Raw genomic sequence first — 27,008 nt, forward strand, 5'->3', positions numbered from 1 at the left:
CAAAACACCCTTGCCCCACCCCATGTCCTGCCCCTTCTCCGAGGCCCTGCCCCCCGCTCACTCCATCCCCCCTCCCTCCATTGCTTGCTCTCCCCCATCCTCGCTCACTTGCTCATTTTCATGAGGCTGGGGCAGGGGATTGAGATGAGAGAGGGGGTGACAGCTCTGGCTGGGGGTGCGGGCTAAGGGGTGGGGCCAGAGATGAGGGGTTGGGGTACAGGAGAAGGCTCTGGGCTGGGGTAGGGGGCTGGGGTGCCAGAGGGATGAGGGCTCCAGCTGGGGGTGTGGGCATTGGGGTGGGGCAGGGGATGAGGGGTTTGGGGTACAGGAGGCGGCTCCGGGCTAGAGCAGGAGGTTGGGGTGCAAGAGGGGGCAGTGGCAGTGGAACAGGTTTTGGAGTAGGGGTGCTGAGCTGCATCCCTCTTACCTCTGTCTGCACCCCTCACCGCCGCCTAGAGCTGGGGCCAGGAGCAGAACCGTGGCTCCAGAAGGGGGGGTCGCGGACCGTGGTAAAGCAGTGGAGACTGGGGCCAAAGATAGGGGTGGGTGTGGAGCCTCGGGCATGGCCCAGCAGCCAGGACCCCGCATGCAGAGCTGGCAGACAGGACCCTGGGGCCTGCAGAAGAGCCCCTGGAGCCCTGCTGGCCAGGTGGGACCCTGGGCCGGGGGGGGGGGGACTCCGTATGCAGGTGGGCGGCCGGGAGCCCGGGGCCAGCAGCCAAGTGGGACCCCAGGCCAGCAGCGGAGCCCCCGGGTGCAGGGCTGGCAGGACCCACGGTCGAGCAGGACGCGAGGCCGGTGGCCAAGCGGGACTCTGGGCCGGCAGCAGAGCCCCAGGACAGCAGTGGGGCTGGCGACTGGGACCCCCGGCGGCAGGGGCCAGCAGCCGGGACCCTGGGCAGCAGGTGTGTGGGGCTGGCGGCTGGGATGCTGCGCGCAAAATCTGGGGGTGCTGAATTTGGGATGCAGGAGGGGGTTCTGGGCTAGGACAGGGGTTTGGGTGCGAATAGGGTTGCCAACTTTCTATTTGCAGAAAACCGAACACCCTTGCCATGCCCCCTGCCCTGCCCCTTTTCAGAGGTCCTGCCCCCACTTATTCCATCCCCTCCTCTCTCCATCACTCATTCTCCCCCACCCTCGCTCACTTGCTCATTTTCACCAGGCTGGAGCAGAGGGTTGGGATGGAGGAAGGGATGAGGGCTCCGGCTGGGGGTGCAGGCTCTAGGGTGGGGCCAGGGTTTGGAGTTAAGGAGGGGGCTCCAGGCTGGGGCCAAGGAGTTCAGAATGCAGGAGGGGGCTCAGGGTTTTGGGGCGCACTGGGCAGAGCTTACCTCAGGCAGCTCTTGGGAAGCAGCAACATCTCCCTTTGACTCCTAGGCGGAGGCACAACCACGTGGCTCTGTGTGTGCTGCCTGTGCCTACAGGCACCGCCCCCTCAGCTCCCATTGGCCAGGGTTCCTGGCTAATGGAAGCTGCTGAACTGTCCCTGGGGATGCGGACAGCATGCAGAGTCCGCATGGCTGTCCCTCCACCTAGGAGCCAGAGGAAGATGCCAAGCAGAGTCGAGTAGGGAGCCTGCCTGTGCCCCCAACCAGACTTTTAACGGCCCAGTCAGTGGTGCTGACCGGAGCCGCCAGGGTCCCTTTTCAACCAGGCATTCCGGCTGAAAACCAGATGTCTGGCAACCCTAGTATCAAGGAAAATGTGGTTTACGAAGAGGAGGAGTCAGGGAAGAAGAAGTATGTGGAAGGAGATAAGAGCAGAGAGGTAGGCTGGGATAGACTGGGATATGCTTGAAAGTGAGATCAGGAAATTTGATCTAGAAGCTCAGGGAAAAAAGGAGCCAGTGGAGGGATTCAAACAGGGAGGTAATGTGGTCAGAGCAACAGGTGAAAGAATTGACTTTAGCAACAGCATTTTGAACTAAGTGCAGAGGACAATGTGAGAATGAGGACAAGAGAGAAGGAGATTCAGATTAAGCTTTCTCATGGTCAATCCTATTGCAATCAAATAAACAAGATTCCAGTTTGATGGATTCACAAAGAATAGGTGGAACTGGAAAAGGGACCAGTTGTCATCTTGGAAGATACAATACGACCTTTCCCTGTAAACCTCCTTCAAACTTGACATGTACATGCAGATGGCAGCTTTGAAATGCTGGCAGATATCCAGACAATGCAAAAACATTCATATCACAAACAAGAACAAAGTTTCTTCATTCAGCAATGGTAGCGATACTTCATAGTTAGAAGTTTCCAACTTTACACTACAAATACAGAAAGATTTCAGCAAGGGTTAAAAAAGTCTCTTAAAGGTGAATTCAAGAATCTTTGACAAGTTATAACTCTAGTTGGGTAGGAATCACAATGAATCGTTTTTTGTTTTTTTTTACCAAATGCTTACTTTATCCTAATACTATCAATTTTTAAAAGTTTTCTGTGGCCGTTTGACTTCTCATAAGATTTCTGACTTCATCTTTTTTTTTCTTTAAAACTTCAGTAGAGGCTCTCCCAAGATCCACTTGCACATTGAAACACACTGGCAGAAAGGAAGGCCTGAAGTGCACACACAATTGTGCATTTTTATGTGCAATTACTGCAGCTGCATATGTAAATCAGGTGACAACATGCATAAATTGCTTACTGAGGCACCTAACTAGACATTTGCTCTTTCAGTCACATAGTTTACTCACAAAATTGCAGTCCTCTGTCTGGAAGCTCAGAACTGAATGTGAGTCAGATACATGCTACTCTTTGTTATCTATGGAGCTGTAAGTCACTCATAATAAAAAGTCAGGCACAAAACAAGCTTAGGTTCCAATTCAGCAAAACTTACTTCCGTGCTTACTTTATACATGTGAACAGTCCTAATGAAGTTATTGGGACTTCTCAAGTTCATAGCGTTAAGTATGTGCGTGTATGCACAACTGGGACCTTATTTACCATATGTTGCTTCAGTATCTTATACTTTAAATTCACCAAAAAATTGCAGCATACATCTCCTTGCCCTTTCTCCCTTAATAGAAAACTAAGGGTATGTCTACACCCAGCTGCTAATTTGGCGGCTGGCAATCGAAGTTCTGGGTTCGACTTATCGCGTCTTGTCTGGACGCGATAAGTCGAACCAGGAAGTGCTCGCCGTCGACTGCGGTACTCCAGCTAGACGAGAGGAGTACCGCGGAGTCGACGGGGGAGCCTGCCTGCCGCGTGTGGACCGAGGTAAGTTCGAACTAAGGTACTTCGAACTTCAGCTACGTTATTCACGTAGCTGAAGTTGCGTACCTTAGTTCGATTTGGGGGTTTAGTGTAGACCAAGCCTAAATCAAATGCTTTGTTCATTTGATGCTGATGATAAACTATTATGTAACAAAAATGTGGTATAAACCAAATGAGCATTTTGCCTGTGTACAGCACCTGAAAGAAAGGTTTAACAAGTGTTTTCTTTTAACCTAGTTCAGACACTAGTTTCTTTTAAAACTAGTTTTAAGCACTAATTTATCTTTCAATAGGAATGAAAACTGTGGGAGCCTGGTATGCTGTCTACATAATAGCAGGAATAAAGCTAATTTCAAACCAGGCATGCTGATGTTAGATGTCTAATTTCCAGTTATCAAGATGAGAATCCAACAGAGTGCTTAAATTTATGTAACATAATATATACAATTCATACAATATAATTGAGAAGAAAAATATACTATGTATATATAAATATACTATGTATGTATGAGGACCTAAACCTGGCTAATTTGTCAATCTAACTGCAATTGTTCTTGTAATCTTTTCAGCGATTTGTTATTATTTGTTGAGTGATGACTATTGTGCTTAGCATTGTCTTTTTGCATAATGTACAACAGGATACTTACCCTGTTCATACAAATTAATGGCCCAATCCTACAAATACTGACTACAAAGCGTAGCCTAAACTCCTTACCAGCAGACACATGATCTAATTTTATTTGTTGCCTAGAGAATGTGAGAGAGGGGAAAGAGTATGAAGACTTTCTACACATATAGTAGCCTACCCAGATAAGGGCCCAATCCTGAAAAATGATGAGCGCCTTTTGGGAGGTGCTGAGTGCCCTCAATAACCAACAAGAATTGAAGTCCTAATTCAGCAAAGCACTTAAGTATGTATTTAACTTTCAGCACATCCTAGTCCCGTTGATTTGAATGGGTGTTAGGCACATGATTACCTTTAAGCATATGTGTAAGTGCTTTGCTGAATTAGGACCTCCACCACTACCCAGGAATCACTCTAAAATGAGCCTATTCTTTTAAATTAGTCAATTTATGATCCCATGCATTTTGGTTACTGTTGCCAAATCCTGTGATATTGATAAAAATTAAACATCTGGTTTCTTCAGAGATAGAATCAAGGTTATTTCCATCATTCTTTGTTAACATCTCAGCAAGACCTAAGAGCCACCACAATTATCTAAAGTGGTAATTACTACTGCTGGAAATTAGTATTTGCCAAATCCCAAGCCATAAATTTTGCAGCTGAAACTACAGTACAAAAACCCAACCCTGGGCAAGCTGAACCAGGTTTCTTACCACATTTGCTTACCCAGAAGTGATGAATTCTAAAACCCAAGTTCCATCTGCCAAAACCACAAGAAGAGATAATTCTTCCCATTAGGATTCAAGTATCCACTTGTGTTTACATTTACAAGACTTAAGATGCTTTCAACATTCATGTCATTTTAATACTAGCCACTCATGCTAGACCAATACAGAGATCCACAAGTAGAAGCAGCTGCCTCACAAATTGCTTTGGGTTTAAAGCCCCTTTCAGGTAATGGTGTAGATAATGAAGTCAGTGATTGTAAATGACAGCTCCTTACTCCTGCAAAGAACTACAGCACAATAATGTCTTTTTTTATTTCATTGTATGTATTCAGTGTTTGTGAAATGTGCCTGACTGACAGCACTAGGGATCCCAATCCTTTGTTCACTGAACAGGGATTGTATCCCACCAGTAGTGTAAGGTTCCCCATACTTTTTGGCCAATTAACCTTCTCCGTGTTCCGGAAGAAACAATTCCAGAAGTGAAAGGGTAGTTCAATATCCAGGCCCATTCAGTCCTTGGTCTTCCTGTCAAGACAGCTGACAATTGTGCCATTTAGTGACTATTATAACTATGTAGTTTTTTCATATAGGCACTTTTCCACTGGAAACTGGACTGAGACCAAACTCAATGTACATAATAATTCTTACGTATTGACTATTTCTTCACAGAACAGCGAAGCTATTCATGTGAGTAAGGATTTGTGGGACTGAGCCCACAGGCAGGAGCTAAAACAAATCCTTTTATGAGGGCTCAAATCTGGAGGGACAGGGAGAATGGCAGCCTTGTCAACACTGACAGAAAGCCGGGGGGAGGAGGAGGGATTTGGCAGGAAAGATCAGGGGTTCCATTTTGACCATGTTCATTTTAAGATGACAGTGAGATATTCAGGAGGAGATGTCAGTGAGACATGTTGAGATGTAGGATTGGACTGGAGAGAAAGCAGGAGTGGAGACTAGAGGTACAGCTATGAGTCATCATCTTAAAGATGGTAATTAAAGCCATGTGAGTGAATGAGATCAAATGCAGATCAGGAGGGTATGAATGACAGGGCTCAGTACAACCCATACAGAGAGTCAAAGTAAAGGAAGTCCTTCCAAAAAGGATGCTGGAGGAGCCACCTGATAGTTAGGAGGAGAACAGAAGAGGGCAAGGACATGAAAGCAGAAGGAGGTCAAGATTTCAAGAAGTGTGTGATCGTCATGATGCATGTATTCAAAAATGTCTTTCTGTATATTTTACATGAGAACAATCTCATATCTTCCAACATACACATTTAATGCCAGTGCCAGCAGACAGATTTATGCAACCATGAGAAAAAGAACAGTAATGAAATATTAGAACAGTTAATGAGGTTTTATAATTAAAGTTTTATTGCATTTAGAAAAAATAAAACCAGCTCCATCTTCAAAGATAGTATATGAGTAAGAGAGGGTATATTTACATTGATTTATAAGTGGTAATTCAGTGCAGTATCTGATATTTATAGTCTTAGTGTGGAATCCATGCAGTCACTTGGATGCCTAAACCCATATTTAGATGCCTAAGTCCCACATTGAGATGCACAAAATTCCCACTGAACCCTGTATGCGCCTAAACTCACTTGGCACTTAAGTTTTTGAAAATAAAAATTCCCTAGGTGCCTAAGTTTCTGCCTCTGGGCACGTGCCCTGCTGACTCGCTTTAGGCATCTGGATGCCTCTCTCTCACCTAGGCCCAAGAGTGATTCACAAACCAGGGGAAGACAGGTGTTCAACCACCTAACTTGCCCATGGAGCTTATCCGGTGGACATGCTTAGAAGGTACTGTCCAGATTGGACTCGATTCAAAATCTAGCCAGAGGAGGAGGTGGTGCCACTGTCCACCTTATAACTTTTAGTCCAGGTTCACAGGCGCCGGCTTCCTCTGGGTCCCGGGGGTGCTCAACCCCCCATTCCGCCACAGGCCCCGCCTGCACCGACCCCTTCTCCCAAGCCCCCACCTCACCTCTTCCCATCCCTGCCCCACCACTTCCTGCCCCCGCTCCACCCTAGGCCCACCCCTACCCCACCCCTTCTCTCAAGCTCCCAACCCCGCTCCACCCCACCTCTTCCTGCCCAGTTCTGCCCCCTCCCCCAAGCATACCCCATCCCCGCTCCTACCCTTCCCCGCTAGTGCCTCCTGCACTCCACAGAACAGCTGATTGTGGTGGGTGAGAGGCGCTGGGAGGGAGGGAGAGGAGTTGATTGGCGGGGCCACTGGCGGACAGAAGGCACTGGGGGGGGATGGGAGGAGCTGGTTGCCAGTGGGTGCTAAGCACCCAGTAATTTTTTTTAGTGGGTGTTTAGGGCTGGAGCACCCACAGAGTCGGTGCCTATGCAGTGGTTAGAGTATTCATCTGGGATGTGGGAGACCCCAGTTTCAATTCTCCTCTCCCTCGCAGAAGGGGAGAAAGGATTGGAAGTGGGGCCTTCCACCTCTCAGGAGAGTGCTCTGACTGCTGAGCTATTCTGATGTGGGGCTCCATCAGTCTTAGCTGTTGAAGCTGTTGCACTGTGGATAAATAAATAATGAAAGAATGATTGGAGCAGAGGCATTTGACCCAGGGTCTCCCACTCTCCAGCTGGGTGCCCTATCCACTGAACTACAGGGTCTCTCTCTCTCTCTCTCTCTCTCTCTCTCTCTTTGGCTTAATCACTCTCTATTTATTTATCCAGTGTAACAGCTTCAACAGGAAAGACTGAAGGAGCCCCACATCGCAATATCCCACAGTTCAACAGTTAGAGCACTAGTCTGACAGGTGGGAGACTTCACTTCATAGTTTCAAGGACTGGAAGGGACCTCGAGAGGTCATCGAGTACAGTCCCCTGCCCTCATGGGAGGACCAAATACTGTCTAGACCATCCCTGATAGACATTTATCTAACCTACTCTTAAATATCTCCAGAGATGGAGATTCCACAACCTCTCTAAGCAATTTATTCCAGTGTTTAACCACTTCCAATCCTTTCTCCCACTCCTGGGTAAGAATTCTAAGGACTTGGCTAAGAGTTAGAAGGTGGGTGACACTATGACCAGCCATTTTGCGTGGAGCAGGACAGATGCCTAACTCATTTCCAAAAGAAACTATGTAGGCACCTAAGCCAAGAGAGGGGTTCCTGTTCATGGATCATTAGCAGAGCTAGGCGCCTATCTCTGAGAAAGGAGCAGAACTTATCATACCTTTGTCTCTCATGGGCTAGCATAGGCAGGGAGCCACCTAGCATGGTAGCTTTTGTGGATCACGTTCTTCGGTGCCTATCTATCCCCATTCATTGTATGGGGAGCCTAGGTGCCTAACTCAGCTTTGTGGATCACTATGCTGTTCCTTTGATTTTCTAGGCACCTAAAAGTTAGGTGCTTATAACACTCAACGTTGCAACGTCTAAGTCTCTATCCTTATGGAGTAATAAATGGACCGTTCATTATCAGATAGCATCTTTAGTTAGGTCAGCCAGTTTAATTATATTATAATGCTAAGTTAAACTAGAGCTCATGATTGGTAATGCATATTACTGTAGTACAATCAAACTTTGTGATGTGATCCCAGCAGAACGCTCAAGCAAAGTACAGAAGAACCTCAAGGATAGGAACACCAGAGTCACAGACTTACCGGTCAACCTCCTGCCGATGCTGCTGGGCCCAATCCAGCCAGGAGATGGGGGGGCTGATTCCACTGGGCCCAATCCTACATGGGAGCTGATGCTGGGCCTGATCCTGCACCACCCCATTTATGCACCCCATCCGAGACAGGTGCTCCTCCTGCCATGCCTTAGTTATGGCCCTGAGGATGTCACATGGGCCACAGCTATGTGCTGATTGGGCCACAAGTGGCCCACAGGTTGAAAATCACTGCCTTAGAGGAAAGAGCCAAGTGTGGAGGGCTGTGGAGTGCCTCCATGCCAACTCTAGGGCCCCTGGTGTTTCTTCTCATACTCCCAGGCAACACAGCTCCTTTGGAAATGTACTGCCATAACTTCCTCTGCAAGTTGATGCTCCCAGAACCAAGTTTCCCTTACGCAGTGAGAGGCAGGGGATGGGAAAGTTTGTATGATCTTTTCTGCCTAATTGCTGTGGTACTGCTGAGGCAGTGATGTACAGCCCTGCTCCCAGGCCCCCAAAGTCCCCAACTCTTTTCCATGAGGATCCCAACCACAGAGAGAGCGAGCCAATGCTACACAGGAACCTCTACATGTGGGTCTGTGAGAAAGCAATGTAGCCCATTATGTCAATCTGAAAATCCCCTTGCAGGTTCAAGAGAATATAATACTGTTCTTCAACTGCTGTCCTAATGTTATGTATAAAACTCATCTGTGCTTTTAAAGAGCTGCTGCACTCCACACCAGAGCTAGCTGCATTTCCATGGTGAGTGAATTGATTCCTGCATATCCCTTACTCATTTCACAGAGGAGTTGTGATGCTTAATTATTTAAAAATGCTTAAAAATCTTCACTTGAAAGGTGCTATAGATGGGACTATTATTATTTTTTGTGAAGTGAATCTTACAGTCATCAACCAGGCAAATCTCCAATGGGAGCTTCGCCTGAGAAAAAAGACTGCAAGACTGGACACTTATTTTACACAGAGCTCTGTGTAAGCTCAAAAGCTTGTCTCTCTTACCAACAAAAGTTGGTCCATCCACATTGCCTTTCTAATACCCAGGGACCAACACAACTACAACACTGCAAACTACTAATATAAAGTGTCAGATTTATGAGAAGAGAGATTTAAGAGAAGAGATTTTAAATCACAACACGTAACCAGACAGCTGATTAATAGTCTCAACAGAGCCTTGCTAATTTGAACACATAAAGGGTTAGTCATACAGGACAGATTCAATTCACAAAAAGTGCCTAATGTAAAAGCACTTCACAAGATTTGCCAAGTTGTGAGTAATGTTTAAATATTTTAAAACCTTCGTTATCAGCAGAACTTGTAAAAACCTCACGTCTTCCAAAGATCATACCACTGGCTTAAGGTTCTTGGTTAGTTTGGGGGAGGTGTGAATACTAATTAACATTAAATTTAGCTGTAAAACTGGATAAAAGCAAAATCATAGTGTAAACCAAGAGCTGAATCTCAGTTGCTGAGCTTTTCTGCCTGTGGTTCTGCCACTGACTTGTGTAATCTTGGGCAAGTCACTCAGATCTGTGACTCAGTTTCCCATTTTTTATAAAATAGGGACCGTAATAGTTTATAGAGGTGATGTGAGGTTAATTCATTAATATTTGTGAGGTGCTCGCATACTAAAGGGATTCATACCATAGAAAGTAAATACATAACTACTGTATTGCAACACGGTTACTTGGAGAGATTTCGTAACCATTTTCATGGTGCTGTTGGTCTGTTTACAGCCCATATAAGGTAAAGAAAGATGTGATAATGGAAAAATAAAATCTGAAAAATGTTTTCCTGATCTGAAGACAAGTAGGGACCTGATCCCTATTGCTCGATGAGAGCATCACATTTGCTGAAGCAATTAGTTTCACCGAGTACTTTAGGGCTACGCTCTCCGCTCATTGGAGAGGCCTGTCATACAGCAGGTTGCCATGCAGTGATTTTCTGGAACGTACTCAAGAATAAAAAAATCCAAGTCCAACATGCAAGATGCAAATTCCTCACTTTTATGAGAATTTATTTCTTGAGATGCCAAATGCTCCAGTAATATTCTGAATATAGCAATTAAAAAAAAAACCCAGTAAACTGCATTGTGCTCAATCTTTTTCTTGGAGATTCAGGTCCACCACAAACCATTTCTCCTCATATATTCTATGCTTTTCTGACCTTTTACTTTGGGGATGACTGTGTCTGTGTACATAGGCACACACGCACACAGAGTTCATTCCTGAGACAATGAGGCCAGCTGAAATCCACAAGAACTCCATTGAAGACTATCGAGTTACTGCAAATATACAGAGTAAGGGAAAGCAAAATTTGACCCATATGCATCTATGTACAAAGGAATCTCAGCAACATTTTTTGAATTGGTCTTAGCATTATCACTGACAGATGAACTATAAATCAGCTTTTAACAGTGTTTCTCAACATTTTCCATACCATGGCTCTATGTTACAATAGAAAAGAATTTCAGGACTCCTCTCCCATCTAGCCCATAAAGGAAGGCACTGACATCTGTCTGTTAACCTCAGGTTAAGAACCTATAGTTTAAAGAATATATCATATTTTACTTAAAGAGAGAAAAATCGTATTTTGGACATAGCAATCCACTCCATAACTTCCATTTACCATAGAAGTTTATTTAAAAGATCATTAAATGGAAGAAATTATATAGCTCATTTTGTATTTAGTACACAAAATCTTACTGGGTCTGGACATTCGAGCATTTACATTACTGTCAATAAAGCACAGTAAAGAGACCAACCATAACTAAGAGCAATGATAAATCTTTTTTTTAAATCACTTTTTTAAAATCATTTTAGTTGTCAGACATCCTTTTCTCAGCAGCCACCATTATGCTGCTTTACTGTACTTTCACCTCCTCTTTTTGAGATACTTGGGACAATATTAGAACAGTGACTGATACTTGGGACAATATTAGAGCAGTGACTGATGGGCTCTCGAAGAGTTTAATCTCACTGGAAGCCAAATCTGAAGACACATCTGCTAAAATTAAGCAACCCAGGGAATCAAGGGCAGATCAATGAACTTCAGCCAGACATTCTGGATTCAAAGGGACAAAAGATGCAGAAACCAATTTTGAAAGAAACTGGCCTGCTTCAGTGAGTAAAAGCAACAGTTGAGGTTGCAACAGTGCATATCAGCAAACTTAAAACAAGTTAGGAACAGCCACAGTGTAAGTAGGCATGTTATCAGGAGGGAGAGATTGCCTCAGGTAGCAGCATTACGCTTGTCTTATTTTTCAGGAGAATTGTGATTGATTGGAAAAAATAACTATAATACACCCAGCCAGAAAGGAAAGTATGGCAGGATTTTTGCATTGAGGAGTCTGAAAACACAAGGGCAGCCCTCATAATAACAAAATGTTACTTTCTGCAGTAGGCAGATTTTGAGATCCTGGAGGGATTTAGACTTTCAAAACCATCTCAGTCTCTTGTGAAATAGAACCACCAGTGGGTAGTTTTCTGTTTTAACCAGCTTTCAAACATTCTCATAGAACAGATGTATAAGAAAAATGTCCTCTGAACAATGATATTAACATAGGAAGTGAGAGACTCCACGGAGAGTCTTAAAATGTATAATAGCAGGAACACAGCACTTGAAAAGCATTTGATATTCTGTATAACTCTGCTTCCTCTAATTGTGGGTATTTGATGACCAATTCATAACTGAGCCGCTGTTGTTCCATACATTAATATACTTATTCTTGGTCAATATGATGGGAGTGCGGTACAATGTGTGCACTTCATCTGCAGCGAGATTTGCACTGTGTTAAAATAAAGGGCAGAACAATTGTTTCCTAGATGGTTAGTCATATTTCCCTCTTCCTTTCAGTATTACAGCCCCCCAAGTTCTACAACACTTTTAAACAAGCAGGTGAGTAATTCCATTGAAACTAATGGGTCTACTCACATGCTTAAAATTAGGCCTGATCTTATGCACCTTGCTGTATATGGGGCCACAGCCCTTACCATGTCTTCTCCATTAATAGCACTGTTCAAATGGCCTTTATTAGAATGTTTTATACACATCAGACTGATGTGGAGTAGGTGTGTGGGCATCATGCAAAATACTAAGAGTGAACCTCAAATTCAGATTGATCCTAGGGTTGAAGTTTAATTCATTAAACAGAGAGGAGTGGGACTAAGTCTATAAAGTGGGAAAAGAACCCACCGACCTATCTTTCCTACATACCCCCATGTCTACAAGCATTCCCCATTACCACAAGACCCGAGGCCATCAGCCTATCGGCTCTTGGGGTTCCTTAGTTCCCATGCTAGGGAGCGTGGGGCCATCTCTGTCAAGTGTGTTGGAGCAGCAAAGAGAACATAGCCTTCTACCCAGAAAGCCTTTATTGACTGGGAAATAACAGTGTATACCAGGTAGTCTCTGAAGAGTCTGATGGACAGAGAGCACACAGCCTACATCCTTCCCCCAAAACACAAAGGGAGGGGTGCATCCAACATCTAAAAAAGAAGAACATGGGTCAAGCATCTGCCACCAGATTCTCGATAGACAGCAAAGGTTACATAGCAGGCCCGGTGCTTTTAGTAGAAGCAAAGAGCATCTGGGGAATTAGAGCCTAGGATCAGAAATAGGCAGGATGCTCCTTGGGACCTTTGGGGATTGGAGACCTTCAAACACAAAGAGGTTGGTAGACTGCAAACCAAAGGATAGGGTTCAGTTTGCAAACTACATTACATCACATACAGAATGCTGTAGGGTGCCCACAACTGGAATCTAACTGTCTCAAAAAGCCACTGTTTCCCAAGTGAGAAAATCTATTCAAAACCTAACAACATTAAAATAAAGGAAAGAACAAAATTAAGAGATATTTCCTACATTCACAAAACTAATTATTGCATTTATATGTTGGAGTGAAAATATCCTGTCTGTACCTCTGAAGGTAAAGGAAGCTCACACATCAACATTAGCTGTATACCTGCTGCTGAATATCATGTTACCATTGTGCAGCCTTAAACTGACAAATTATTAGACAATGTTGTCAATAGCAGGCAAAGCAGAAGTCCTAAATTTTCTATGAATATGTCTTCATTGCAGAAGTTTCCAGAGCTCTTACTCGGGTGTTGTCCCTAACCTGGCTCTAGTCCACACACAAAACCCTCATACCCAAGTTTGGTGGTGCTTTCAACCCAAACTAGCAGCAGATCTGTCTTGGGTATAGGTTAAAGACCTAATGAGGCTTTCAGTTGGGCTGGTCACTCACTCACTCTGTGAGGATGCAAGCTAAACCACTCAGGTGCTGATAGTCCTCCAATGCCTTCCTACATTCCCTCTCCGTGTCACCAGAAGGACAGACAAGTTCTCCAGCTATTCACTAGGAAAGAATCATAGAGCAGCTCAGCTTATTGCAACAGAAAGAACTATGAGTTCTTCCCCCAGAAGTCCTAGTGACTGACAAACACAGGGGAGTGCAGCAACAGTGAAGACACAGTAACCTTCTCATAAGCAAACTAGGGAAATACAACCTAGATGGAGCTACTGTAAGGTGGGTGCATAAATGATTGGAAAATCATTCCCAGAGAGTAGTTATCAGTGGTTCAGTCATGGTGGAAGGGCATAACAAGTGGGGTCCCGCAAGGATCGGTTCTGGGGCTGGCTCTGTTCAATATCGTCATCAATGATTTAGATAATGGCATAGAGAGTACACTTCTAAAGTTTGTGGATGACACCAAGATGGGAGGGGTTGCAAGTGCTTTGGAGGATAGGATTAAAATTCAAAATGGTCTAGACAAAATGGAGAAATGGTCTGAAGTAAATAGGATGAAATTCAATAAGAACAAATGCAAAGTACTCCACTTAGGAAGGAACAATCAGTTGCACACATATAAAATGGGAAATGACTGCCTAGGAAGGAGTATTGCGAAAAAGGGATCTGGGGGTCATAGTGGATCACAAGCTAAATATGAGTCAACAGTGTAACGCTGTTGCAAAAAAAGCAAACATCATTCTGGGATGTATTAACAGGAGTATTGTAAGCAAGACATGAGAAATAATTCTTCCGCTCTACTCTACGCTTAGGCCTTAACTGGAGTATTGTGTCCAGTTCTGGGCGCTACATTTCAGGAAAGATGTGGACAAATTGGAGAAAGTTCAGAGAAGAGCAACAAAAATCATTAAAGCTCTAGAAAACATGACCTATGAGGAAAGATTGAAAAAATTGGGTTTGTTTAGTCTGGAGAAGAGAAGACTGAAGGGGGACATCATAACAGTTTTCAAGTACATAAAAGGTTGTTACAAGGAGGAGGGAGAAAAATTGTTCTTCTTAACCTCTGAGGATAGGACAAGAAGCAATGGGCTTAAATTGCAGCAAGGGCGGTTTAGGTTAGACATTAGGAAAAACTTCCTAACTGTCAGAGTGGTTAAGCATTGGAATAAATTGCCTAGGGAGGTAGTGGAATCTCCATCATTGGGGATTTTTAAGAGCAGGTTGGATAAACACCTGTCAGGGATGGTCTAGATAATACTTAGTCCTGCCTTGAGTGCAGGGGACCGGACTAGATGACCTCTCGAGGTCCCTTCCAGTTCTATGATTCTATGATTTCTATGATTTATAACTTGGATATGTCTTTTCAGTGTGGCCGTTCACACCTGGACTAGGCTAATCTGTGTGCCAATCACCAAATTAACTCTGCAGTGAAGACATGGCCTATGCCTAGGGCCCTACCAAATTCATGGCCCTGAAAAACGCATCATGGACCAAGAAATCTCGCTAAAGTAGGAGGGTTGCAGAATTGCCATCCTTACTTCTGCACTGCCTTCAGAGCTGGGCGGCTGGAGAGTGGTGGCTGCTGGCTGGGAGCCCAGCTCTGAAGGCAGAGCGACCACCAGCAGCAGTGCAGAAATGAAGATGGCATGGTATGGTATGGTATTGCCACCCTTCTGCGTCACTGGCAGCAGCAGCGCAGTAGTATGGGTGGCAATATCATACCATGCCGCCTTTACTTCTGCACCGCTGCTGGTGATGTTGCTGCCTTCAGAGCTGGGCTCCCAGCCAGCAGCCACCATTCTCCGGCCACCCAGCTGTGAAGGCAGCACAGAAGTAAGGGTGGTAATACTGCGAACCCCCCACGATAGCATTGTGGCCCCTTTTTGGGTCAGGATCCCCAGATTGAGAAACGCTGACTTAAGGGCTTTGCATATTTATATTTTTAAATACATATTCATGACTTGTGATAACCCCGTGACATTTAAGATTTAAATATCTGTAACTGTGAAATTCAACATTTTTAAAATGCTAGGACTGTGAAATTTACCAAAATGAACCATGAATTTGGTAGGGCCATACCTCTGGCTCTCTCCATAGAGGTGCAGTGGATAAATGTAACCAAGATATAATACAGACATGTATAATTCATTTAAATTTGTTTTAAATAAAAAAAATTCTATATGACAAAAATCACAGAAGTTTAGTTTAACTACTGAAAAACCTCCATTTCCATCTTGCATTTCTGCACCACTTTTGTACAAGTATAGTAAAGGGCTTCAAAAACATTGCAGAATTAATCTTGAACACTTGTGTGAGATATGGAAGTATTAATCCCATTTTACAGAAGAGGAAACTAAGGCACAGAGAGTGATTTGCCCAAGATCACCCAGTAAGTCAGTGGCAGAGCCGCATACAGAACCCAGCCTTTATTTTAATTAGTAGACCATGATCCTCCCCTTAAAATCAATTCACTTGAAAGCTTATTAAACAAAAACTGAACAGCCTATATGAACAATGTCAATGAATAGTTACTGTAGTCAAAAAGAAAATCTTCTGTAGCACAATGTACTGTACTTTTATACACAAATTTCCAAAAATGGCCACTGATGTGGGGTCCCCAACCTGAGACATGTTGGCCCAGATCCTCAAAAATATTTAGGTGCCCACTGATTTCAATAGGACTTAGCTGCCTAAATATCTTTTGAGGATGAGAGCTGTTAGTCCTGATTTTCAGAAGTACTGAGCACCTGCAGCTTCAACTGAAATCAGCAACTTTGAAGAATCGGGGGGAAAGGTCATTCAACCTGGTGTGACAGACCCAGACCAGTGGGGTACAGGAGTCTGGTAGAGGGCAAATATACTGGTCACTGGATGAGTTGTTTTCTGTGACCAGAGCAGGGACTGCACTAGAGTAATCAGGAACCTGCTAGAACCTGTTAAGGCAGGCAGGCTAATTAGGACACCTGGAGCCAATTAAGAAGAAGCTGCTAGAATCAATTAAGGCAGGCTAATCAGGGCACCTGGGTTTTAAAAGGAGCTCACTTCAGTTTGTGGTGCCAGTGTGAGGAGCTGGAAGCAAGAGGGGCAAGGAGCTGAGAGGGTGTGCGTGTGCTGCTGGAGGACTGAGGAACACAAGTGTTATCAGACACCAGGAGGAAGGTCCTGTGGTGAGAATAAGAAAGGTGTTTGGAGGAGGCCATGGGGAAGTAGCCCAGGGAGTTGTAGCTGTCATGCAGTTGTTACAGGAGGCACTATAGACAGCTGCAGTCCACAGGGCCCTCGGCTGGAACCTGGAGTAGAGGGCCAATTGACCTGAACTGTGGGTTCTTCCAGAGGGGAAGGTCTCTGGGCTGTTCCCCAACCCACATGGTGAATCTCTGAGGCAAGAAAATCCGCCAATAAGCGCAGGACCCACCAAGATAGAGGAGGAACTGTGTCACACTGGGTACACAAAAACTCAGGCAACTAAAAGCAGTGACCCCTTTTTAAACTGGAAGCTCAAACTTTCAAGTCATTCTCAGATAGAAACACAGAACATCACAAAAAGATGTGGTATATAGATGCCCACGCCCCTCCTCTGTCCCCAAAAAAAGCCTTCTGTGCTATCTAACTATATTTAGTTCAGTTTTCTATTCCTATTTGTAGTTTTGGTCTATATTATGTTCATCTGTTTTTATACTGAATAGAAGCAAATGAAAATATATTTTTTAAGCATATAAAACAGTGGAGATGCAAATTAAGAGGGTTCCTGTTAAAGATTTTATTACAAAATCTCATACATGGAGATATGCATAAAACTGAGGAATGTTTTCCCTACTTCTGAGTTGGAAAGCTTAGAGAAAAGAATTGTGCATATAAAAAGTACAGGCCAGAGCTATCAGCCTGTTTCCAGAACTCAGACAATGGCCATATTATGAAATAACTGAGAACGAGAAGAGCATAATAGGCCGATTTCCAATTCTACACCAAGTGAACAGTTCCCACCTGGTTTTTCATCCCATTCAATTTTCTATAAACTAAGGGCCAAATATGAAAAAACTTACGTTTCTAACTTTAAGCATGAGACTAATATCATTGACTTCAATGGAACTACTCACATGTGTGCTTTCAGGATCAGGACCACAGTTTGGATCAGAAAAATAATGCTTGGCAGAAGCTTGCCTAAGCTCAACAATGGCTATTTTACTTTTAATATCCAGTGTATACTGTAGTAGTAATTTGTGCCTGTTCAAAATTTGTTTTGTGCGTTAGAGATTTTATCATCAGTAAGGCTACATTTTAGTCATGGGTATTTTTTGTAAAAGTCATGGACAGGTTATGGGTAGTTAACAAAAATTTGCAGCTCGTGACCTGTCCATGACTTGTACTATATACCCCTGACTAAATCTTGGGTGCTCTGGGGTAGGGGGCAGCCCGGGGGCACTGTGGGTGCTCGGGCAGGGGGTAGCCCAGGGGTGCCGCAGGTGCTTGGGGGCGCATGGCCCGGGATCCCCGCTGCTGCTGGGGGAGGGGGGCAGCATGGTGGCCCGAGACCCCCACTGCTGCTGGGGGGGCGTGGCAGCCCAAGACCCCCACTGGTGCTGGAGGGGGTGGGGGGCGGGATGTGGCCCGGGACCCCTGCTGGTGCCTGGATTTACTTCAAATCACGGTTGCAGAAACTATCAGAAACCTGCATCCCAAGAAAGGGGAAAAATCTCATAGGCAGGAGTTGTAGACCAAGCTGGATGAGCAAGCATCTCAGAGAGGTGATTAAGAAAAAGCAGAAAGCCTACAAGGAGTGGAAAATGGGAGGGATCAGCAAGGAAAGCTACCTTATTGAGATCAGAACATGTAGGGATAAAGTGAGACAGGCCAAAAGCCATGTAGAGTTGGACCTTGCAAAGAGAATTTAAAACCAATAGTAAAAGGTTCTATAGCCATATAAATAAGAAGAAAACAAAGAAAGAAGAAGTGGGACCGCTAAGCACTGAGGATGGAGTGGAGGTTAAGGATAATCTAGGCATGGCCCAATATCTAAATAAATATTTTGCCTCAGTCTTTAATGAGGCAAATGAGGAGCTTGGGGATAATGGTAGGATGACAAATGGGAACGAGGATATGGAGGTAGATATTACCACATCCGAGGTAGAAGCCAAACTCAAACAGCTTAATGGGACTAAATCGGGGGGCCCAGATAATCTTCATCCAAGAATATTAAAGGAACTGGCACATGAAATTGCAAGCCCATTAGCAAGAATTTTTAATGAATCTGTAAACTCAGGGGGTTGTACCGTATAACTGGAGAACTGCTAACGTAGTTCACTTTTTTTCCCTTTCTTAAAAATAGGATCTGGGTAACTATAGGCCTGTTAGTTTGACATCTGTAGTATGCAAGGTCTTGGAAAAAATTTTGAAGGAGAAAGTAGTTAAGGACATTGAGGTCAATGGTAATTGGAACAAAATACAACATGGTTTTACAAAAGGTAGATCGTGCCAAACCAACCTGATCTCCTTCTTTGAGAAGGTAACAGATTTTTTAGACAAAGGAAACACAGTGGATCTAATTTACCTCGATTTCAGTGAGGCATTTGATATGTTTCAGAGTAGCAGCCATGTTAGTCTGTATCCGCAAAAAGAACAGGAGTACTTGTGGCACCTTAGAGACTAACAAATTTTGCAACAGAAAAGCTTCAAAAACAGACTCCAACAAGAAACTGCTAAACTTGAATTGATATGCAAACTAGATACAATCAACTTAGGCTTGAATAGAAACTGGGAATGGCTGAGCCATTACAAACATTGAATCGATCTCCCCATGTAAGTATTCTCACACTTCTTATCAAACTGTCTGTACTGGGCTATCTTGATTATCACTTCAAAAGTTTTTTTTCTCTCACTTAATTGGCCTCTTAGAGTTGGTAAGACAACTCCCACCTTTTCATACTCTCTGCATTTGATACGGTTCCACATGGGGAATTATTAGCTAAATTGGAAAAGATGGGGATCAATATGAAAATTGAAAGGTGGATAAGGAACTGATTAAAGGGGAGACTACACTGGGTCATACTGAAAGGTGAACTGGCAGGCTGGAAGGAGGTTACTAGTGGAGTTCTTCAGGGATTGGTTTGGGGACCAATCTTATTTAATCTTTTTATTACTGACCTTGACACAAAAAGTGGGAATGTGCTAATAAAGTTTGCGGATGACATGAAGCTGGGAGGTATTGCCAATACAGAGAGGGACCGGGATATCCTACAGGAAGATCTGGATGACCTTGTAAACTGGAGTAATAGGATGAAATTTAAAAGTGAAAAGTGCAAGGTCATGCATTTAGGGATTAATAACAAGAATTTTTGTTATAAACTGGGGACGCATCACTTGGAAGTAACATAGGAGGAGAAGGACCTCGGAGTATGGCTATGAGCCGCCAATGTGATATGGCTGTGAAAAAAGCTAATGCAGTCTTGGGATGCATCAGGCGAGGTATTTCCAGTAGAGATAAGGAGGTGTTAGTACTGTTATACAAGGCACTGGTGAGACCTCGTCTGAAATATTGTGTGCAGTTCTGGTCTCCCATGTTTAAGAAGGATGAATTCAAACTGGAACAGGTACAGAGAAGGGCTACTAGGATGATCCGAGGAATGGAAAACCTGCCTTATGAAAGGAGACTCAAAGAGCTTGGCTTGTTTAGACTAACCAAAAGAAGGCTGACGGGAGATATGATTGCTCTCTAGAAATATATCAGAGGGATAAATACCAGGGAGGGAGAGGAATTATTTAAGCTCAGTACCAATGTGGACACAAGAACAAATGGATATAAACTGGCCATCAGAAAGTTTAGACTTGAAATTAGAAGAAGGTTTCTAACCATCAGAGGAGTGAAGTTCTGGAACAGCCTTCCAAGGGGAGCAGTGGAGGCAAAAGACATATCTGGCTTCAAGACTAAGCTTAATAAGTTTATGGAAGAGATGGTATGATGGGATAGTCTAATTTGGCAATTAATTGATCTTTGACTATTAGCAGTAAATATGCCCAATGGCCTGTGATGGGACACTAGATAGAGTGGGATCTGAGTTACTACAGAGAATTCTTTCCTGGGTGTCTGGCTGGTGAGTCTTGCCCACATGCTCAGGGTTTAGCTGATCACCATATTTGGGGTCGGGAAGGAATTTTCCTGCAGGGCAGATTGGCAGAGGCCCTGGGAGGTTTTCGCCTTCCTCTGCAGCGTGGGGCATGGGTCACTTGCTGGAGGATTCTCTGCACCTTGAAGTCTTTAAACCACAACTTGAGGACTTCAATAGCTCAGACATAGGTCAGGGGTTTGTTACAGGAGTGGGTGAGTGAGATTCTGTGGCCTGCATTGTGCAGGAGGTCAGACTAGAAGATCATAATGGTCCCTTCTGACCTTAAAGTCTATGAGTCCATGGTGCTGGGGACAGGGGGCACGGCAGCCTGAGACCCCTGCTGCTCCTGGGGAAAGAGGGTGTGGTGGCCTGAAACTGCCCCAGCAGCGGCCAGTGCGGCGGGCCCAGGGGCTGCATGAGCTGCACAGGCAACCCCTGGGCCAGACACACTGGCCGCTGCAGAAGTCCCAGAGGTCCCGGAAAGTCACAGAATCCATGATTTCCATGACCTCTGTGACAGACTCGCAGTCTTAATCATCAGTAAAGATTCACAGGTTTCTACACCAAAACACTTATTGACTAAATCAGGGGCAGGCAACCTATGGCACGAATGCCGAAGGCGGCACGCAAGCTGATTTCACTGGTCTACAATTTTTGAGAAGTCGTCTGCTTCAGAGATAAAATGTGCTATTTATTATGTATTTTGATGTACTGAATTCAAATATGACAATTAAAACAACTGATTGGCTACTGTTTCTAAGATATTTAAGTTTTTACATTTTATGTCCATGTATATTGTGTAGATAGTAGAGTTTGAATCATAAATTGTAAACCTAGGTCTTTTCATGTGTTTATGGTTGCTTTACATGATAATCTTTCACCTGTCCTGTTTATGTAACACTTTAAAAATCAGCAAAAGGGTTATATAAATAAAATTGATTATGAAACAAAAGGCAAAAAACTATTATGTACATAGTTTAGTCCTATTCAGTGTCTACTCGGTGCTTCTTGGCTCGTCTCTTGTATTCATTAAATGGAGCTTCTCTTGACACTGTCCAGCAATAGTCTGCAAGCATTGATGGGCTCCATTTGCCCTGATAGCGTTTCTCCATTGTTGCAGTGTCCTGGTGAAATCGCTCACCGTGCTCGTCGCTTACTGCTCCACAGTTCGGTGGAAAAAAATCTAGATGAGAGTGCAAAAACTGTATCTTTAGTGACATGTTGCAACCAAGGCTTTTGTATGCCTTAAGGAGGTTTTCCACCAACAACCTGTAGTTGTCTGCCTTGTTGTTTCCGAGAAAATTTATTGCCACTAACTGGAAGGCTTTCCATGCCGTCTTTTCCTTGCCACGCAGTGCATGGTCAAATGCATCATCTCGAAGTTCACGAAACTGAACACCAACAAAGACACCTTCCTTTATCTTAGCTTCACTTAACCTTGGAAATTTTCCACGGAGGTACTTGAAAGCTGCTTGTGTTTTGTCAATGGCCTTGACAAAGTTCTTCATCAGACCCAGCTTGATGTGTAAGGGTGGTAACAAAACCTTCCTTGATTCAACAAGTGGTGGATGCTGAACACTTTTCCTCCCAGGCTCCAATGACTGTCGGAGTGGCCAGTCTGTCTTGATGTAGTGGGAATCTCTTGCACGACTATCCCATTCGCAGAGAAAACAGCAGTACTTTGTGTATCCAGTCTGCAGACCGAGCAACAACCTTCAAATCGCCACAGAGCTGCCACTGATGTTGGTCATAGTTTATGCACTTCAAAAGTTTCATGTTATAGGTTTCCTTCATATGGACTGCATGACCAACTGGAATTGATGGCAAAACATTGCCATTTATGCAGTAAAACAGCTTTAAGACTCGTCTTCGATGAATCAATGAACAGTCTCCACTCACCTGGATCGTGAACGATGTTGAGGGCTGCCATCACACCATCGATGTTGTTGCAGGCTACAAAATCACCTTCCATGAAGAAGAATGGGACAAGATCCTTTTGACGGTCACGGAACATGGAAACCCTAACATCACCTGCCAGGAGATTCCACTGCTGTAGGCTGGAGCCCAACAGCTCTGCCTTACTCTTGGGTAGTTCCAAATCCCTGAGAAGGTCATTCAGTTCACCTTGTGTTATGAGGTGTGGTTCAGAGGAGGAGGATGGGAGAAAATGTGGGTCCTGTGACATTGATGGTTCAGGACCAGAAGTTTCATCCTCTTCCTCTTCCTCATCTGACTCAAGTGAGAATGATTCTGGTGCATCAGGACCCGGCAGTCCTTCTCCGTGGGGTACTGGGCGTATAGCTGATGGAATGTTTGGATAATGCACAGTCCACTTTTTCTTCTTTGACACACCTTTCCCAACTGGAGGCACCATGCAGAAGTAACAATTGCTAGTATGATCTGTTGGCTCTCTCCAAATCATTGGCACTGCAAAAGGCATAGATTTCCTTTTCCTGTTCAACCACTGGCGAAGATTTGTTGCACAAGTGTTGCAGCATATGTGTGGGGCCCACCTCTTGTCCTGATCTCCAATTTTGCAGCCAAAATAAAGGTGATAGGCTTTCTTAACCATAGTGGTTATACTGCGCTTTTGTGATGCAAAAGTCACTTCACCACAAACATAGCAGAAGTTATCTGCACTGTTCACGCAAGTACGAGGCATCTCTGCTCACTTTGGCTAAACAGAAATGTGTCCCTTTGCAATATCAAACACTGACAAATAAGAGAGCACGACACTGTATGATTTCTAGAGCTAATATAGGGCAATTTGTTCAGCAGAGTGATGTAAGCTTCGTTATGATTGCATCATCCATGACTTCTAGGAATAACATGATGCAATTCATATCATGTATGACGCAATACCAGCTTCAGATTGCATCATTCATTGTTTTGCCTAAAAAGCAAGTACTGTCCAAAGCCAGTCATAGATTTATTCATAGATCCAGTCAAAGATGTATTTTAGTCATTTCTGGTTTAAAGTGAAATCCCTTCCCTTTATAACTCACTTATCCTCCGCCATTCCCAAGCCAAGGGTCGTATATACTGACCCAATAGCATATCTTGAAAACTAGAGCCAATCAACAATTTTAAGCATCATTTTAGTTCTCAGTGACCCAGAATTAGTAAAGTTTGACTACATTTATTTCAGAAGCATTTTGGCTGTAGAGCAGTGTTTTCAGTGGCACTCACGCTGCCTGGGTCCTGGCCACTGATCTGGGGGGGCTCTGCATTTTAATTTAATTTTAAATGAAGCTTCTTAAACATTTTAAAACCCTTATTTACTTTACATACAACAATAGTTTAGTTATATATTACAGACTTATAGAAAGAGACCTTCTAAAAACGTTAAAATGTATTACTAGCACGCGAAACCTTAAATTAGAGTGAATAAATGAAGACTCGGCACACCGCTTCTGAAAGGTTGCCGACCCCTGGCCTAAGTGCTAGAACCCCACAACTAAACTGGTTCAAAGAAACATTTCTAAGAAACCCCTCATTGGACAGATCTGGACTGAGACTGAGCAAGAACATAATGGGAATGAAGACTATGGGCCATATTCTCAGCTGGTGTAAATTGGCAGAGCACAGCTTACTTTAATGAAACTGTGCCTATTTATGGCAGCTGAGAATCTGGCCCTATAGCTAAAAAGCTGAATTTACATATGCAGAGTCTTTAGTGTTAGCTACTTGCTTCTCCCCTGCAGGGGAAGCCCGAATATTTGTATTAACACCCATCTACCTGCCTCTGTTGTGTCTTTCTTTCTGGACTGCCCTAAATCAATAATTTTCTTCTAAGACCGTGTCTGCAAGAGAGCAGAAGGCTTCCTGTGGATGGCTAATGGAATCCACCTATCGCTAAAGTAATCCTCTTCCAACTATTGTCATCAAGAGAGTGTGCAGCATGAATTTCCCCTTGAGCCATGGGGGAAGAGGTTATGGAATAAAAGGCAGAGCCTGAGTGATCCTATGCAGCTTTATATTAATGAATTGTGTTTAGATTCCAGTGACGCCAATTCATAGCAACCAATATATTGTCTGTGGCAAGAACCCACAGTCAACATACCTGAAAAAGATAATCACTTAAGTAAAGTTAAATCTGTAACAATCACAGAACATAAACCACAAAAGAATCACATGGCAGACCAAGATTCTTAATTCAAGCATTTTCATCTTGCTACTATAAGACTTTTGTATTGCTACAGAATATGGCCAAACCCATTAACACTCCACATAAAATGATCACGTACTCACCTGTCCAAGATCTAAAGTGACATTCACCTCATTATACTGTAAGCCTAAAGAGAGAGGAGGACTTTGCCACCAGCGTTCAGTTCCATCAATAGCATTGGTTATTGGGTGAGCTTTATTGGGATCAGCTGCATTGCAATAGTCACAAAACTGTCCCTGAAAGACAACAGAACAAAAGATTTATGCTCAGTTTGATCTGACTGAGAATTAGACACATCTTTCCATTAAATTATGAGTGATGGATTCTACTGCTAACTATGATACTTAGGTAGGGCTTTGATTGGGTGTGTGATAAGATTTTGTTTTGCTTTTGTATGGTGTATTTCTGGTTTATTGTAAAAATATTTTCCTAATAACTAAAATGGAATACATAATTAAAACATCATAAGCATTCATTTTCTTATATATTAAACGATCATTAAAACAAACCTCTTTCCAAAGAAACTACAGTAGAGCATGTTGATATTAATAATTTTACTGAAATTTTAGTGAAATTATCCAGGCCCACTTTTGCGATGACCTCAAAATATGCACACAAATTCAGTAATGCATTTAAGCATGTGCGAAGTCCATTTTTATTCAAGAAAGCACTTAGGCCCAGATCTCAAGGGTATTTATGTGCCTAACTCCTATTGAAATCAATGGGAGTTAGCAGGGCCGGCTCTGGCTTTTTTGCCGCCCCAGGCAAAAAAGCCTCCCGCGGCCACACACCCCCCAGTGCAACAGGGGAGGGCGCCGAGCCCGGCCACAGGCCGCTCTCCCTGACCGGCCGGAGCGCCGGGGGGAGGGCGGCGAGCCCGCCGCGGCTCTGCTGGTGGCCGGAGCCCTGGGAGGAGGGCAGAGAGCCTGGCCGTGGCTCCGCTCTCCCCGGAGGCCAGAGCGCCGGGGGGAGGGCAGAGACAGGGCCGGCTCCAGGCACCAGCCCACCAAGCTTGTGCTTGGGGCGGCACCTGGAGGGGGGAGGCATGGTGCTCCAGCCGCCGGGGAAAGCGGAGCCACAGTGGGCTCGCCGCCCTCCCACAGCGCTCTGGCCGCCGGGGAGAGCAGAGCCGCGGCGGGCTCTCCGCCCTCCCCCTGGCGCTCTGGCCGCCGGGAAGAGCGGAGCCGCGGCAGACTCTCCGCCCTCCCCCGGGAAGAGCGGGGCAGCGAGCCCACTGCAGCTCCGTTCTCCCCGGCGGCTGGAGCCGGAGCACCGTGCCGCCCCTCTCCAGGTGCCGCCCCAAGCACAAGCTTGGTGGGCTGGTGCCTGGAGCTGGCCCTGGGAATTAGGCACCTAATGACCTTGGAGGATCTGGGCCTTAAAATTAAATGAGGGGTTAAGCACATACTCAAATCCTATACTTTTGCTGAAGTCTGTCATGTTTGTAATATTGTAATCCATTCACTGGAGCCAAAATTTTTAAGGGGTTTCAAACTATTTGCATACTGAATTCTGCATGTGGACTTCTGAGTTAGCGGATAACAGGGTAATGCTACAGACATCCCCCGAATGACTAAATAGCAGCAGATTCTGAAGTGTACAAGTTATGCCAGTGATACCACAGTCTACAGTATTTTGGGGTTCTCCATTTTCAGTTTAGTAGTAGATGACAAGAGTAGACCAGAGATTTAGGTTTGGTTTCTTTCACTTAAAATAATCTTTATTAAAAACCAATAAACAACATGCCTAAACTGCTAAAAGGTGAAATAAAACTTCGGAAGCAAAATATAACACTAACATACAAAACACGCCAAGGAATAGCTGAGATAACACCTTTTCTCTCATAATCTCCTTCCCTCCCAAAAAAACCCATCTCTGATGGGAATTTTAACTTCCATATTTCCGCCATTCATTCTGCTAAGAATTGAGAAAGGGGCCCTGTTTATAAAAAAACCCAAGACTCCTCCCCATTTCCCAGCATGCTCCAGGAGCAGAGTAATCTGTGTTTCAAAATAGTCAGTTCTCTACTGGGATTCAGTTTCACAGCCTGCATTATTACATGGCTACTAGCCCTTCCACTCCTCTCAAAATGAACACCTCCAACAACGTGTAAGTAAGTAGTCCTCTATATACATGTTAGTTCTCTTTATCTATGCTCTATGGTACTTATATGGCCCTCAGTGACATTGTATCTAAGCACCTCATCATTTTTTAAATTTTTTAATCCTCACAACACCCTTGTGAGCAAGAGAAGTACAGTAAAAGCTGTTTTATCCAGCATGTTG

The 27,008-nt window shown here is 44.2% G+C and overlaps 1 protein-coding gene across 3 annotated transcripts in view; it reads right to left on the reverse strand.

The window, feature by feature from the left end:
• The window catches only part of LAMA3 (laminin subunit alpha 3), a 191,451-nt gene that overhangs the window by 155,793 nt on the left and 8,650 nt on the right, over nucleotides 1-27,008 (reverse strand). For all 3 annotated transcript variants that reach the window (XM_054018249.1, XM_054018250.1, XM_054018248.1), the window contains exon 2: nucleotides 24,807-24,959. In XM_054018249.1, coding sequence (XP_053874224.1) covers nucleotides 24,807-24,959 — 153 coding nt within the window. The remainder of the gene's footprint in view (nucleotides 1-24,806; nucleotides 24,960-27,008) is intronic.

Source organism: Malaclemys terrapin, chromosome 2 (assembly GCF_027887155.1).
Source record: "Malaclemys terrapin pileata isolate rMalTer1 chromosome 2, rMalTer1.hap1, whole genome shotgun sequence".
NCBI lineage: Eukaryota > Metazoa > Chordata > Testudines > Emydidae > Malaclemys > Malaclemys terrapin.